Source organism: Cricetulus griseus (genome assembly GCF_003668045.3).
Source record: "Cricetulus griseus strain 17A/GY chromosome 1 unlocalized genomic scaffold, alternate assembly CriGri-PICRH-1.0 chr1_0, whole genome shotgun sequence".
Lineage (NCBI taxonomy): Eukaryota > Metazoa > Chordata > Mammalia > Rodentia > Cricetidae > Cricetulus > Cricetulus griseus.
Window position 1 is genome coordinate 93,668,090 of NW_023276806.1, and position 16,934 is coordinate 93,685,023.

The 16,934-nt window shown below is 37.3% G+C and overlaps 1 protein-coding gene across 5 annotated transcripts in view; it reads right to left on the reverse strand.

The window, feature by feature from the left end:
- Rnf13 (ring finger protein 13) overlaps positions 1-16,934 on the reverse strand; it is a 100,119-nt gene that overhangs the window by 52,124 nt on the left and 31,061 nt on the right. For 4 of the 5 annotated variants that reach the window (XM_027391647.2, XM_027391646.2, XM_035451818.1 and 1 more), the window contains exon 4: positions 3,534-3,659. The exons of the other annotated variant lie outside the window; for it this stretch is intronic. In XM_027391647.2, coding sequence (XP_027247448.1) covers positions 3,534-3,659 — 126 coding nt within the window. The remainder of the gene's footprint in view (positions 1-3,533; positions 3,660-16,934) is intronic. 5 annotated transcript variants of the gene reach the window in all.

Here is a 16,934-nt window from a genome sequence, read left to right on the forward strand (position 1 = left end):
AAGATAAAGGTGAAGGCAGAAGAATCACTGCAAGTCTAAGAACAGACTGGACTGCACAGCAAATGTCATGCCAGCATGGCTACAAAGTAAGACCTTATCTCAAGGAGAGGAGCTTGCTGCCAGGCCTGACTATGAGCTAACTCTCTAGAACCCACATGGTGCCAGATAAACTAACTCCTACAAGTTGCTCCCCAAGGAATCTTAGACCCTGTAAGCAGCTTTAACAGGATGTTTTACTCTCATTGACAGTTTGGTGACATAAGTCATCTTTCTCGTAAGTTACATATTTTCTTCTTGCCTAAACATTATTCATTACGGGACATCAGAGTAATCTGAGTATACTGTGTTTGAGGAACATGCAAATGAGTTTGTTTTCTAACATTTGCTTAAGCCAATGTATTCAATGAAATTACAAATAGGCATAAATGGACCACTATCAACTACTTGAAATATATTCATGTAAATTCAGAAAAAAGTTCTATATCTACATTGTAAATTATTAAATTCTATATGTAATATAAAGCTGTATATAATAATCCATCTGGAAGCTCAGAACAATACAGTGATTTTTTTATCAAAGGCTGATACTTATTCATCAGAAATTATCTGAGATAAAATTACACTTGTTCCTCCAGAAACTAAGATGATTTTACCCTTCCTTAAACTAGTTTGATAGGTGGTACATAATTACTACTGTTAGTAATAACCTGCATTTTCTTTGTTACATGCTAATGAAACTAAACTGCCTTTTTTAATCAACAGCACAATTTTATGATTGATACCTAGTCACTAAATCAATGTCCTTTACCAGTAACTAATTCCTTTAAAACTGTCACTTTTGCTCTTATTATATTTGTCTAAAACAGGAAAATGGTGAAACACCAACAGTTAACACCTACTGCCTGCATCTTACATTCAAGGCACTGACAGGCATCTGGGATTCAAATGCATATAATTTATTTTCAGGTCTTGATTATAATCACTTCTTCCCCCAAACTGATGCCCCTGTATTTAATACAACTATGAAGATGAAAATCAGTGGAAATCACCTGAGTCATTAAGCACATCTTTAAAGAAAAATTAATATTTAAAAAAAAAATCCTGCACAACCAACTAAAATTTCATCCATTGAGACTGTGTCTATATGGTAAAATTTAATTTGGAAAAAACATTAACATCTTCCTTCCTAAAATGAAAATGAAAATGGCTTGATTTAAACACTTCTACATGTTTTCCATACATACATTCTTTTAGATTTAGTTTAATTTTTAAATATATGTATGTGTCTGTGTTTGGGGTATGTGTACACAAGTAAAGGTTCCCTCAGAGGCTAGAGGCACGAATGGGATATCCAGAAGCTAGAGTTACAGGCAGGTATGAGTTTCCTGATGTGGGTGCTGGGAATCAAACCCAGGTCCTCTACAAATATGCACTCTGACTACCAAGACGTCTCTCTTGCCTCCCACATATATATTCTCTAAGGATGCCTTATGCACAAAGGCAGAAAGCTGACTACTGCATAGTTTGATTTAGTAACCCTTGATTAGTAACCCAGAGACGGAAGATAAGGAAGTGAGGCTTCCAGAGTAAGTAACATGTTTGTAACACATAAATAACCACGTAAATAGATAACAATCATCTTGAACAAAAATCTTGGACTGAGAAAATTATGTAAAACATAAAGGTGCTGTCAACATACCCACAAATGGAGAAGCTTCAAAAAGGTAGTGTGGCTGCACACAAAATTAAAGGCAGTCGATGGAAAGCAGGGGCAGGTGTTAGACACACTCAGACTCATGGTTAGAATGCATTAAGGCATAGGTTAAGCTAAAAGCCTGCCTGCCTATCCCAATCTTACATAAGAACAGTAGTTCCCTCACTTCCAGATCACCTGTCTCCAGTCTCCATCTAACAAGAAAAGTTAGAGCAACAATGTAACACCCTAGCTTCTTAGTGAAGACTGTACTGAGTCAGAAATGAATACTGAGCCAATACCAGTGGTTTAGTTTTATTTCTTCCTAGCAAAAATTAATGTGTTATTACATCTTATTTTGGTTGAGACAATCTGTACTAAGTTTACTTCTGGGTCAAATATTGAACTGGTTTAAGTTAAAACTACATAAATAACTAAGAAGAAGCAATTCTTCTGACTCACACACTAACTGGTTTCTCATGAAAGGCAATTGAGAGTCTAAATGTGGAACTAATATACAATAACAATGAGACTTATCCTGGACAAATTCTTGTATTTTCAGGTTCCTTTATAATTATTATCTTATTCTTTTAATGAGTTTATTATAGAGGTGTCATTTCTTCCATGTAATGAAAGTTAAGAGTCAAAGTTCAGAATGGCTTTTCTGGTTGAACAGACCAAGTATGATCAAACTATGTAAGATGTATTAAAATAATATCCAGTGTCTACTCTGTGAGAGTTTTGAGTGTACCTAGTTATAACATCAAGATGTTGTTTCATACAGGCTCAACAAGGTTATTCTCCCAGTTGATCCACAACAAACTGAAACCACACCTTAGCACATTACTGGTAACAGAGCTATAAATGAAATTAATCTTTGCTCTGAGATCCCAACTGGATCCAGTAGACCAAACAGTATAGAACTCTATCCCAGTACTGAGCTCTGTGAGTGCTGGAGCCCCGGGGGCTGACTAAACTACCCTCAAATGACTAATTAATTGACTAACTACAGCCACTTAAGCTGTTCCCTATGCCTCACTTCCATGTCTTCATCATGGCTGACTGACTGATGGTGGTGCTGGGTAGCAGTCTCACAGTCAGCTGTGATTCTAGAAGGTACCTGGCTCACAGATCATTTTTGTTCTACTTTGCTCAAATTAACTCAGGCTAACAAAGCTGACCTAAGAAATTTTCCTTTTAATAATAGTGAGAGCAGGACATACTGCTGTGTGCCTTTAATCCCAGCAGTCAAGAGGCAGAAGCAGATGGATCCCTGTGATCTTGAGGCCAGACTAGTCTATATAGAGAGTTCCAGAACAGTCAAGGCTACATAGAGACACCATGTTGTTGTTATTACTATTATTATTATTATTATTATTATTATTATTAAATAATAAATCCAAAAGGGATAGAAGTTCTACAGAGAGCTCTGCTTAACTATCTGAAATGTCAGCTTCCCCCACCTGTAGGGAGACAAAATCCAATACAGGGATGGACTAAATGTACAAAAGAGATTTCCATGTCAGTGTTGAAAAAAGGTTAAAGGTAAGCATTTTGTCTAAACTGTAAAAGTTTAGTCTAAAACTAAGCCTCCTAAAATAGACAGCATCTTCCTTTTCCCCTTTTCCACTAGCCATGAAATGCCTAAAGTTCACTTTGTAACAAATGACACTTAAATAAAATTTCTCCCTAGTCTTCTTTTCAACAATTTGTAATTTCCTTGGACTGGCTTCATTCTTATTTTAATCTGAATAATTTCATACACTGACTTTAATCTTTCCTGAAAGGGGAAGAATTTAAATTAGATACCTAAAAAATCTTATCAAAAGGAAAATATTACCTTTATATCAAAATTACAATCAAGTCTTCTAATCAATACGATGAAGGTGCTGGATGAATTGTCTTTTAGTGGTGGAGGCACTATGGGTTCACAAGCATTCTCTGGTTTCGAGTTAACCAAAAAACCCTGAAAAAGAATCAGTAGTAAGTCATTTTTGTTTCACTTAATAAGTCAGTTAGCTCACCCCGACAGATGGCTTCCAAAGTCTCCAATGCTTTACACTAATCTGTGTGTCTCCCCACAGACGGCTTCCATAGTCTCCTGTGCTTTACACTACTCTGTGTGTCACCCCCACAGATGTCTTCCACGGTCTCCTGTACTTTACACTACTCTGTGTGGACTTTCTGGAAGTTACAGTAGTTCACAATCCCAGAAGTTTTAAGGTATAATCTGTGTTCATAACTATTTCATTTTTTAATAGGTTTAGCTTTTCAGAATATTAACATTTTTAGGATTACACATAAGACAATTACACCAAAGATGGCCACTCCTAACATGCTGGTACTATTTCCCAACAATAACATTTCTAAACCAAGAAATTTTTTAAAGGCAGCTTTTACCTTTTACAATAACAAACAAGAAAAAGGCATACATTGCATTATAAATAAAATGTTTTCTATAACAGTGCTCTCCTGAGTGTGTGTGTGTGTGTGTGTATACATATGTACAGATATGTTAATTTCTTTTTTGTTGTTTTCATTTTTGTTTTGTTTTTGGAGACAGGTTTTCTTTGTGTAGCCCTGCTTTTCCTGGAACTCACTCTGTAGAGCAGGCTGGCCTCGAACTCAAAAATCCACCTGCCTCTGCCTCCTGAGTGCTGGGATTAAAGGTATGCAGCATCACCACCCAGCTTTCTATATTGTTTTTAATAGTTATACAAAAGTCAAGGTCACGAATAAGGTAAATATTTTTAAGATCATACTATATACACAAAAGTTATGTATTTGTTTAAAAATGAAGATATAAAATGGAATTTCTTCAGCTGTAAAGAAAAGTAAAATCCTGATATTTTCAGGATAAAACTATATTAAGCAAAACAAGGCAGACTCAGAAATAGTCCATTTTTTTTCTCATATATGGAATTCAGAACAGACAGACAGACAGACAGACAGACAGACACACACACACACACACACACACACACACACACACACACAAACACACACATACAGAGCATGTTGCGGGGGGGGGGGGGGGGATGAAAACCGTAAGAGGACCATGATGGAGAAAACAAGAAATCTTACAAGCTGGGAGAAGGTGGAAGAGAAAGTAATGAAATATGTATGATGTGAACACAGAAGGAAGGACTACTTGGGAGATAAGAAGAGGACAGGCAAGAAGAGATCACCAGAGATAGGAATCAACAAGAACAGAATATAATACCATAGGTGTATGAAAATAAAAATGAAATCCATCAATTTAAATATGAACTTAAACAATACTTTTAATTTAATTAATATTGCAAAAGGCTTAGCAAGGTAACTATTTAAAAATTTAATTAGAAAGCAGAAAATTGCTTTCCCCAAAATGCACAGTGGTCTAACATCAATGTATTAATTTGAAAAGTTGTATTAACAAACTGAAATACAAAAACCAAATGATCTTGACACAGTGAATCAATCAATCTGAAATTATCAAACTTATTTTTAAAAAGAAATAAGCAAAGGGAACTATGACATGGTATCTTCTTAGTTCTGCATGGTATTGGAATTTGTCCCATGAACCAATTCTTAGAATTTAGAGATCACTTCTGCCTTAAGCTGTATTGCTTAGCTTATGATAAGACAGAGCTAGCACCTGCTCCAGGAGTGTAAAGTATCAATCATTCATTCACCCACAAAATAGCTCTCTTGACTACATATAATACTTGGTTTTGAATGTCAGAGAAACAGAACTGTGGCCATTTTCAGAATGGCTATTTTCTTCATATATGTTTATACCCTGAATCATCTGGATGCCTCTCTGCAGACACTTTAATCCAAATCATTAGGCAGTAATTCCTTCTCAACTCATTTATGACAGTAACTAAACTCAGTATATACTAAGAAGGCAAAGAACTCAAGTGAAGACCTATAGAACTAGAGGCTCTAGCAGAAGACTGGATCCCAACTACTTAGGAGGTTGAAGGGACCAGAAAAATACATAGAAGAATGAAAATAGAAAAAAATGTTAGCTTATAAATCTTTTTTATATGAATCTAGTATATAGCAAGTAATATTTTTAACACAAGAAATATATAAAGTTCAAAAACACATACACTAAAAGTCGTTTAAATAATTTTTTTTTTGCTTTAACTTGCTTACCATGTTATCTTCCTTATGGGTTATACTGAGGAGAATAACTTGCTAAAATAGCTTACTATTCTAGCCTCAAATATGAGTCACTTAAAATTAAGTGCAACTGACTCTGTTTCATCCACAAAGCCTACCAGAAGCAGAGTGATCTTGGACAAATTGGCAGATCTCTCTGGCTCCTAAAAGAAGAGTGGTCAAGAAGGTGCACCATCAGCCAGATCCCATGCTTAGTACCAATCTCCAGGTCCACTGTCTCCTTATTAAAAGAATGTTTCCTCTTCTCTAAGGATCTTCTCTCACCTCGCTTCTGACAGGAGTACTTTAGAGAGCTACTTACCATGTAGGAAGCCTAAGGAACTGCTAAGACCTAGGAAATATCTTTATTATTTTAGTCTTCTGATAAGTAAATGAGGAAGAAGAAAATAATAGTGCATGCTAACTGACATCCCCAAATCATCAAACATATAATTAAGTGCATAATACAATATAGTTACAATATATTCATATGTTATAAAAGCTTTTAGGACTATGATATTCATAAAATGAACTGCATAAACGTCTTTCAGCCTGATGAGTTATCCTATACTGACACATCTGTATCGGAAAATAAATTAACAGCACTTCAGAAGCTTCTTCAACCCTCCCTGTTAGTCAGTACTTCCATTAGGACTTTCAACAGCTTATATTTGATTTTGCCTAGTTTTACACTTAATACAAACAGAAATATACAATACAGTAAATGCTTTTGTAGACTACTTTCTGTACAGTACTTTTGAAATTTAGCCTACTGTAAAACGTGTGTGTGTGTGTGTGTGTGTGTGTGTGTGTGTGTGTGTGTGTCCCTTTCATTTCTAGTTATATATCACAAGTTATTCCACTGGTTGGTGAATATTGAGTAGTTTCTTCTCAGCCCAGGGAACCCTGACTAATAAGAGGAGGAAAAATTGTAGGAGCCAGAAGGGTCAAGAAGTACAACAGAAGAACAAAACTCATAGAATCACCTAAGCAGGGGTCACAAGGGAGAGGAGAGATATTCTAGTAGCACAGTTCACAGCTGTCCATAAATCTTGTTCCAGGGTATCTGACAACACCTTCCAGCCTCCATGGGCACTACACAAATATGTAGGAAAAATTACACACACATAAAAATAATTTTTAAAAATTAATTACAAGTTACAAAAAAAAATGGATTACAAGGTACCAAAAGAGGAACTGACAACATGAAAGTGCACCATCTACAAAACCTATGAGTCAATATAACTCTTACTTTATTTCAATACTTTCATTCCAAAAAACAGGAGAGCAAAATAATTGTTTTTAAGAAAAGATTTCTCGCAGTTTGTCATCGCTGCTCAGCGTCATCTGAGGCAAGCGACGTGCCTGCTAGACCCAGTACGGGGGCTGTGGTGGGTTCCAAACAATGATCACCCAGAGGCAGCCCGGCCTCCATCCACCGGCCCAGGTAGGCCAGGAACTGTTTCAAGTTCCAGTTCGTCATCGCTGCTCAGAGTCATCTGACACAAGGGTCACTCCGTATGGTCATATGGAGTTCAGCAGTGGTATCAGACACCTCGAGGCCTGGTGACAGCTCTACCTCCAACTGCCCGCCCAGTGGGACCTGGCACGCACGGACATTGCCGACACCCAGGTAACAGTGACACCTCCATCCACAAGAAGAGGACCGACATCCAAGTATTGGATCTGTTTGCATCTACCAGAAGGGAACCGTGGTCCCACACCCACCAGGAGAACGAGAAACACTTGCTACACCCACCAGAAGAAAGGATGAGAAGAGGACAAGGTAAAAGCACATCCAACAACAGAAAACCAATATGACACCACCGGAGACTAGGAACCATACACCAGTAAGACCTCAACATCACGATGAGATGAACCAGAAGAGAATGACCTTAAAAACATCTTCAGGAAAATGATAGAGGACCTCAAAGAGGACATGAGAAAATCCCTTAAAGAAATTGAAGACAAAACAAACCAAAAAATACAAGAAACAGTTCAAGACCTAAAAACTGAAATTGAGACAATAAAGAAAGCACAATCTGAGGCAATGCTGGAAACAGAAAAGCTGGGTATGATCAGGAACTACAGATGTAAGCATAACCAACAGAGTACAAGAGATGGAAGAGAGAATCTCAGGAGTTGAAGACACACTAGCAGAAATAGATTCATCAACCAAAGAAAATCTTAAGTCCAACAAATACCTAACACAAAATATCCAGGAAATATGGGATACTGTGAAAAGACCAAACCTAAGAATAATAGGTATAGAAGAAGGTGAAGAAATCCAACTCAAAGGCGCAGAAAACATATTCAACAAAATCATAGAAGAAAACTTTCCCAACCTAAAGAAAGACATGCCAATGAAAATACAAGAAGCCTACAGAACACCAAATAGACTGAACCAAAAAAAAAAAAAGGTCACCTCGCCACATAATAATCAAAACACCAAGCATACACAACAAAGAGAAAATATTAAGAGCAGCAAAGGAAAAAGGTCAAGTAACCTATAAAGGCAAACCTATCAGAATCACACCTAACTTTTCCTTGGAAACTCTGAAAGCCAGAAGGTCCTGGATAGATGTTTTATCTACACTAAGAGACCATGGATGCCAGCCCAGACTACTATACCCAGCAAAGATTTCAATCATTATAGATGGAAAAAACAAGATATTCCATGATAAAACCAGATTCAAACAATCTAGCACAACAGAAAGTACTGGAAGGTAAACTGCAACCCAGGGAAGTTAACTACAACCAGAAAAACAAGGCAATAGATAATCCCAATTTACCAACAGTCAAAAGAAAAAAAGGATAGAATCCTACACATAACCTTGCCACTATCACCAAATCAAAAACAAACAAGAATGGACAATAAACAATGGTCATTAATATGCCTCAACATTAATGGACTTAACTCCCCTATAAAAAGACACAGATTAGCAGAATGGATAAGAAGACAGAATCCTTCCTTCTGCTACATACAAGAAACTCACCTCAACCTCAAAGACAAACGGTACCAAAGAATTAAAGGATGGGGAAAGATCTTCCAATCAAATGGACCCAAGAAACAAGCGTGGGTAGCAATCCTAATATCCAACAAATTGGACTTTAAACTAAAATCATTCAAAAGAGATGAAGAAGGTCATTTCCTATTCATCACAGGAGAAATCCATCATGATGAAGTCTCAATTCTGAGCATTTATGCCCCAAATACAAAGGCATCCACATTTGTAAAAGAAACTTTACTAAAACTCAAATCATACATAAAACCGCACACACTTATAGTGGGAGATTTCAACACCCCACTCTCACCACTGGACAGGAACACCAGACAGAAACTTAACAAAGAAACAAAAGAACTAATAGAAGTTATGGCGAAATTGGACTTAACAGATATCTATAGAACATTCCACCCAAATACAAAACAATTTACCTTCTTCTCAGCGCCACATGGAACCTTCTCTAAAATCAACCACATACTTGGCAACATAGCAAACCTCAACAAGTACAAAAAAATTGAAATAACCCCCTGTGTCTTATCAGACCACCATGCTTTAAAATAAGAATTCAACAACAACAAGAACTACAGAAAACCTACAAACTCATGGAAATTAAGTAACACCCAATTGCACAATTCATGGGTCCAGGAAGAAATAAAAAAAGAAATTAAAGATTTCCTAGAATTCAATGAGAATGAGGACACAACATATCCAAACCTATGGGATACTCTGAAAGCAGTGCTAAGAGGAAAGTTCATAGCGCTAAATGCCCACATGAAGAAACAGGAAAATAATCAGACTAGAGAATTAACAGCACAACTGAAAGCTTTAGAAAACAAAAAAGCCAATAAACCCCAGAGGAGCAGATGCCAGGAAATAATTGAATTGAGGGCTGAAATCAATAAAATGGAAACTGGGAGAACAATACAAAGAATCAATATAACAAAAAGTTGGTTCTTCAAGAAAATCAACAAGATAGACAAACCTTTATCCAAACTTACCAAACAGCAGAGAGTGAACATGCAAATTAATAAAATCAGGAATGAAAAGGGGTCATAACAACAGACACAGAGGAAATCCAGAGAATCATCAGGTCATACTTTGAAAACCTATATTCCTCAAAATTTGAAAATCTAAAGGAAATGGACAATTTTCTGGACTGATTTCACTTTCCAAAATTAAATCAAGAACATATAAGCAACTTAAATAGACCTATAACTTCTAATAAAATTGAAGCAGTCATTAGAAGTCTCCAAACCAAAAAAAGCCCAGGGCCAGATGGCTTCACTGCAGAATTCTACCAGAAATTCAAGGTACAGCTAATACCAATTGTCCTCAAAGTATTCCACACAATAGAAACAGAAGAGTCATTACCAAACTCTTTATGAAGCCACAATAACATTGATGCCCAAGCCACACAAAGACAGAACTAAGAAAGAAAACTACAGACCAATATCCCTCATGAACATTGACGCAAAAATTCTCAATAAAATATTGGCAAATCGAATCCAAGAACACATCAGAGAAATCATCCATCCCGATCAAGTAGGCTTCATCCCAGAGATGCTAGGATGATTCAATATAAGAAAATCCATCAATGTAATCCACCATATAAACAGACTGAGGAAAAAAAAACACACAATCATCTCACTAGATGCCGAAAAAGCCTTTGACAAAATCCAACATTCCTTCATGACAAAGGTCCTGGAGAAATCAGGGATAACAGGAATATACCTCAACATAATAAAAGCAATATACAGCAAGCCAAGAGCCAACATCAAATTAAATGGAGAGAAACTCAATTCAATTCCTCTAAAATCAGGGACAAGACAAGGCTGTCCACTCTCTCCATACCTCTTCAATATTGTCCTTGAAGTTCTAGCTAAAGCAATAAGACAACAAAAGGAGATCAAGGGAATACAAATCAGAAAGGAAGAAGTCAAACTCTCACTATTTGCAGATGATATGATAGTCTACATAAGTGACCTGAAAAACTCAACCAGGGAACTCCTACAGTTGATAAACACCTTCAGCAAAGTGGCAGGATATAAAATTAACTCAAAAAAATCTGTAGCCCTACTATATACGGATGACACATTGGTGGAAAAAGAAATCAGAGAAGCATCACCCTTTACAATTGCCAGAAACAACCTAAAATACCTTGGAGTAACACAAACCAAAAAAGTGAAAGACCTGGACCATAAGAATTTTGAGTCTCTAAAGAAATTAAAGAAGATACCAGAAAAATGGAAAGATCTCCTATGCTCTTGGATAGGCAGGATCAAGTAAAAATGGCAATCTTGCCAAAAGCAATCTACAGATTCAATGCAATCCCCATCAAAATCCCAACACATTTCTTCACTGACCTTGAAAGAACAATTCTCAACTTTATATGGAGAAACAAAAGACCCAGGATAGTCAAAACAACCCTGTACAACAGAGGAACTTCTGGAGACATCACCATCCCTAACTTTAAGCTCTATTACAGAGCTACAGTCCTGAAAACAGCTTGGTATTGGCACAAAAATAGACAGGTAGACCAATGGAATAGAGTTGAAAACCCTGAAATTAACCCACACACCTATGAACACCTGATTTTTGACAAACAATCCAAATATATACACTGGAACAAAGAGAACATCTTCAACAAATGGTGCTGGCATAACTGGATGCAAACATGTAGAAGACTACAAATAGACCCAAGCCTTTCGCCCTGCACAAAACTTAAGTCAAAATGCATCAAAGACCTCAACATAAACCCAGCCACACTGAATCTACTAGAAGATAAAGTGGGAAATACCCTTGAATTAATTGGTACAGGAGACCGCTTCCTGAACATAACACCAGTAGCACAGGCACTGAGATCAACAATTAATAAATGGGACCTCCTGAAACTGAGAAGCTTCTGTAAGGCAAAGGACACAGTCAACAAGACAAAACGACAGCCCACAGACTGGGAAAAGATATTCACCAATCCAACATCTGACAGAGGGCTGATCTCCAAAATATACAAAGAACTCAGGAAGCTATTCTCAAAAACACCAAACAATCCAATTAAAAAATGGGGTACAGAACTAAATAGACAATTCTCAATAGAGGAATCTAAAATGGCTGGAAAACACATAAGAGAGTGTTCAACATTCTTAGCCATCAGGGAAATGCAAATCAAAACAATTCTGAGATACCATCTTACTCCTGTCAGAATGACTAAAATCAAAAATAACAATGACAGTTTATGCTGGAGAGGATGTGGAGAAAGAGGAACACTCCTCCACTGCTGGTGGGAGTGCCAACTTGTACAACCACTTTGGAAATCAGTATGGCGACTCCTCAAGAAAATGGGAATCAGTCTACCACAAGATCCAGCAATTTCACTCCTAGGCATATACCCAAAAGAAGCACATTCATATAACAAGGACATCTGTTCAACCATGTTCATAGCAGCATTATTTGTAATAGACAGAAACTGGAAGCAGCCTAGATGCCCCTCAAATGAAGAATGGATACAGAAAATGTGGTACATTTACACAATGGAGTACTACTCAGCAGAAAAAAACAATGGAATCTTGAAATTTGCAGGAAAATGGATGGAACTTGAAGAAACCATTCTGAGTGAGGTAACCCAATCACAAAAAGACAAACATGATATGTACTCACTCATATGTGGACCTGCTTTATGATACATAGTAGTGACCATGCTTTATTAGAGCTGTTTGTAATGATGTTGCTCAGAATGGTTTCCTTCCAGATGATGATAGAGAAGCTAATTTAAAAAAAAAAAAATGGTGCCAGATACCACAAGGGTAACAGAACTGTGCTGTTTTTCTGGGATTTTGTTTTTTACTTTTTTTTTTTTTATGGAGAGTGCTGGATGTCTCTACAATTTTGTTTAAATGACTGCAGAACCTGGAAAAGCTGTTGCTGCTATTGATGCATAGCATACTGTCATTATTGGTCTTTTTATATAAATATAAAATATATATATACATAAAAAAAGTTAGTCCTTGTTGGCTTTTTTAATTCGTACTGGAACATTCTTCTACTTTGTTTTAAGTGTATGTTTCTCAAGTAAACAATTTAGGTGTTTTTCCATACCTTTTTCTTTCTGATGTAGACTTCAGGTTAATTAATATTTTACTGCATCTGGTAATGTATTCTGTGTTTGAAACCTAGTGACTTTTCATTTTGATGTTCTTGTGATTTCATATGTTGTATTCTCCAAGCAATAAAATTCTGATGTATTAAAAAAATAAAAAAAATAAAAACAAAAATAAAGAAAAGATTTCTCACCCTGCCAAGGAGCGATGGGAAGAGTCCAGCTGCTTCTGATGCAAAGGCTGAAGCCTCTAGCACAGTCTAACCCATCAATAACCCCCAGCCCCCAAAGAGATTAGAGAGTCTCAAAAGAGACTTTTTTAAGTTGCCTTGGTCATAGTGTCTCTTCACAGCAATAGAAAAGTAACCTACCAGAACTAGATGATAAGGCCCTATTACTGAAGATATCACAAGATATCACATACCATGGATACCCAAATAGATAAATCAAACTGGAATTGAGATGGAAACTTCCTCCCAACTGACTAGCATTTACAGTGGCAGATACTGCTATGCAGGTCAGAGGACAAGAAAAGACATTAATAGTTGTACCCACCATGGATCCTGCATAGGGAAATAATGACTTGCCAGGAACAGTGGCATGACTGTTTTGAAAGTGAACGACTGCTTTTTGGTTGGATTTGAGACCTACTCCATGGGAAGGAATATATACCTGCTACTATAAACTTGAGCAAAAGGCTACAGTAAGGGAGGTCACAAGCCTATTAGGAGGACTACTGTTGTCAAGCTAAAGGGACAAGTAGCCAAATTCCCTTCTACCTATTTGTGTATCTACTGTTAGACTGGTGCTATTCTCCACCTTGCACAGAGTTTCTTTTTGTGCTGGTTGACAGTTAACAGAGATGCACAAGAGGTAAGAACACTGACAGTAAGTGACTGCTGAGTGCTCAGCCCTAAACAGGATATCTAATTCATCCCCACCAGGACCCACAGGACATCATAGAAGATAGAGCAGAAAGACTGTAAGAGCTGGAGGATGGAGGAGGGCTATGAAACAATGTCTTCTAGATATGACGTGGCTGATGCAATCATGAACACACAATACCTTTAGTTCTATGAATAAGATAATGCACACAGAGATATAAACATAGCAGAGGGACTACCTGGGAAAAATAAGGGGATCTACAGTAGTAAGGGGGATATTAAAAGGTAATGGTGGATAATGTTCAAAATACACTGCATATATGCATAAAATCATCAAAAATTAAAATATCATTTTTAAAAGATTTCTTGTTTTAATGCAAGGATAACTTTCAGATGTCCTTGCAAAGTAGATTCTCTTATTATATCATTAGTATGCCAGAAACCACAAGAAATGCATGTTTTATAAATATATGATTTTATTCAGTTTTGTAAATGTGTTATTTCAATTTGTGAACAGTTGTGATTCCAGTTATAGTCCCTCTGATGTCAAATGCCTTTGGGTAGCCCTGCACTTTTAGCCTACATGACCCATCCAATACTTAAAACAGAAATAAACTAAGCAAGGCATCAAGGTAGACACAAAAAAAGCCAGGGTTAACGTCAATCTACTTCCTTATATTCAATATACTCAGGATCTTGGGAACATTATTTTCAACTTTCTATACACACACACACACACACACACACACACACACACACGTATCATTTACTATTCTTTAACTTACTTAAATGAGAAGCATGAATTACAATTTTACTGTACTTAATGACCAAGGATTTATTAAACATCTATCATAAGGCAAACACTACCAGACAGTCTAAGTGCTGTGAGACAAAGATTATACCCTTGAGACACTTATATCCTATACCAGGAGACCTACCTCAGAATCCATGTGGTATTGTTTCCAGAATCCCAAGTAGACAGCAAATCTATAAATGCCCAAGTCTCTTAAATGTCATAGTTGGTGTGCAGAATGTATGCACAGTCTAGGTTTACCCATGATACCTACCATGATATAACAAATGATATAGAAATAGCTGTAAATGTTACTACATTGTCTAGGTAACCACAAAAAGAAAATGCTATCTATATATGGCCAATACAGATGTAAATGTTAACAACAATTCACAGTATTTTTCAGTTGTTATTACATTTGTATTTATTTATTATATGTGCATATTATATGACCACATATAATATATATTATATATGGTGGCATAACTGTAGAGGTCAAAGCACAATTTGTAGGAATGGAGTTTCTCCTTCTGCCACAAGTATCAAACTTTAATTATCAGGATTGGCATCCAAGTGCCTTTATCTAACACTGATCCATCTCACTGAACCAGATACAATTTCTGCAAAAGTGTATGATCCATGGATCTTAGTCACCTGTTCTACTGCTGTGAAGAGACACCAAGACCAAGGCAACTCTAATAAAAGAAGGCATCTAATTGGTGACTTGCTTACAGTTTCAGAGGGTAGTCAAAGATCATCGTGCCAGGAGAGGGGGCAAGGACGGACACATGGCTGCATGCAGGGAGGTGCTGGAGCAGTAGTTAAGAGTATGTCTCCCTTTCTCTCCCATTGGCAGAGAAAGGGAGACATACTAGTCCTGGCATGATGCACCTCTTCCAATAACAACACCTCCTAATCTTTCCAAAGAGCTCACCAACTGTGAATTAAGTGTGCAAATATGAGCCTATGGGAGCATTCTCATTCAAAGTACACATGATTACTTGACTCCATATGCACAACTCATGAATATGGATGCAAAGGACTATCTATAGCAGAAAGATATTAGAAAAAGCTCCTTCCCAGGGTTGGAGAGATGGCTCAGCAATTAAGAGCATTTATGGATCTTGCAGAGGACCTGGGTTTGGTTCCCAGAACCTACAGGGCAGCATACAACAACCTGTTAAGTCAAATTCTACGGGATTTGGTACTCTCTTCTGGCCTCCACAGACATTGCTCACACATGGTGCACATACATACATACATACATACATACATACATACATACATACATACATACAGGCAAAACATTCATACATATAAAAATGAATACTTACAAAGTAATGTTCCCCTTACAAGTTTTAAGTTTATCAAATATAGTAGTTTATAAATAGTGAATGTAACTTGTATATCCACTCATGTTGGTAAGATTGCTCAAAGAGAACTGTGGGAAAACTATTTTCAGAAGCTGACAACTGTTTTAAGTGTGTACTTAAATTATAAATGAAGAAGTATGAGGATTGGAGAGATGGCTCAGTGGGGAACATGCTTGTTGTGAGAGCACAGGGACCTGAGTTCAGATCTCCAGCATCCAAGTGTGTTAGTTGGTTTTTCTCAACTCCACACAAACCTAGACATATCTGGGAAGATGGAATCACAACCAAGGAATTGCCTATATCAGAGTTCCATGAGCAAGTCTATGGGGCAAGTTTCTTAATGATTGATGTGGAAGGACCCAGCCCTCTGTGGGTAATGTCACCCTTGGGCAGATGATCCTGCATTGTATAAGCAAACTAAGCAAGCCATGAAGAGCAACCAGTAAGTAATAGTCCTATGACCTATGTTCTAGTTCCTGCCTCCAGGTTGCTGCCTTTAGTCCCTGCCCTGACCTCATGATGGACTGTCATTGAGGTATGTAAGTCAAATAAACCCTTTCTTCCCAGGTTGCTTTTGGCCACAGTGTTTCACAGCAATTAAAAGCAAACTAGTATACCATGTAAAAGCCAGGTGTGACAGCACAAACCTATAACCTCAGCACTTGGGGTAGGAGGGCTAAATAAACAGGGGATCCCAAGAAGTCACTTGACAGCCAGTCTAGCAAAAACAGGCTCTGGTGTTAGTGAGAGACCTGTCTCAAAAAATAAGACAGGGCTGGGCATTGGTGGCGCGCGCCTTTAATCCCAGCACTCGGGAGGCAGAGGCAGGCGGATCTCTGTGAGTTTGAGGCCAACCTGGTCTATAGAGTGAGTGCCAGGATAGACTCCAAAGCTACACAGAGAAACCCTGTCTCGAAAAACCAAAAAGAAAAAAAAAAAAAGAC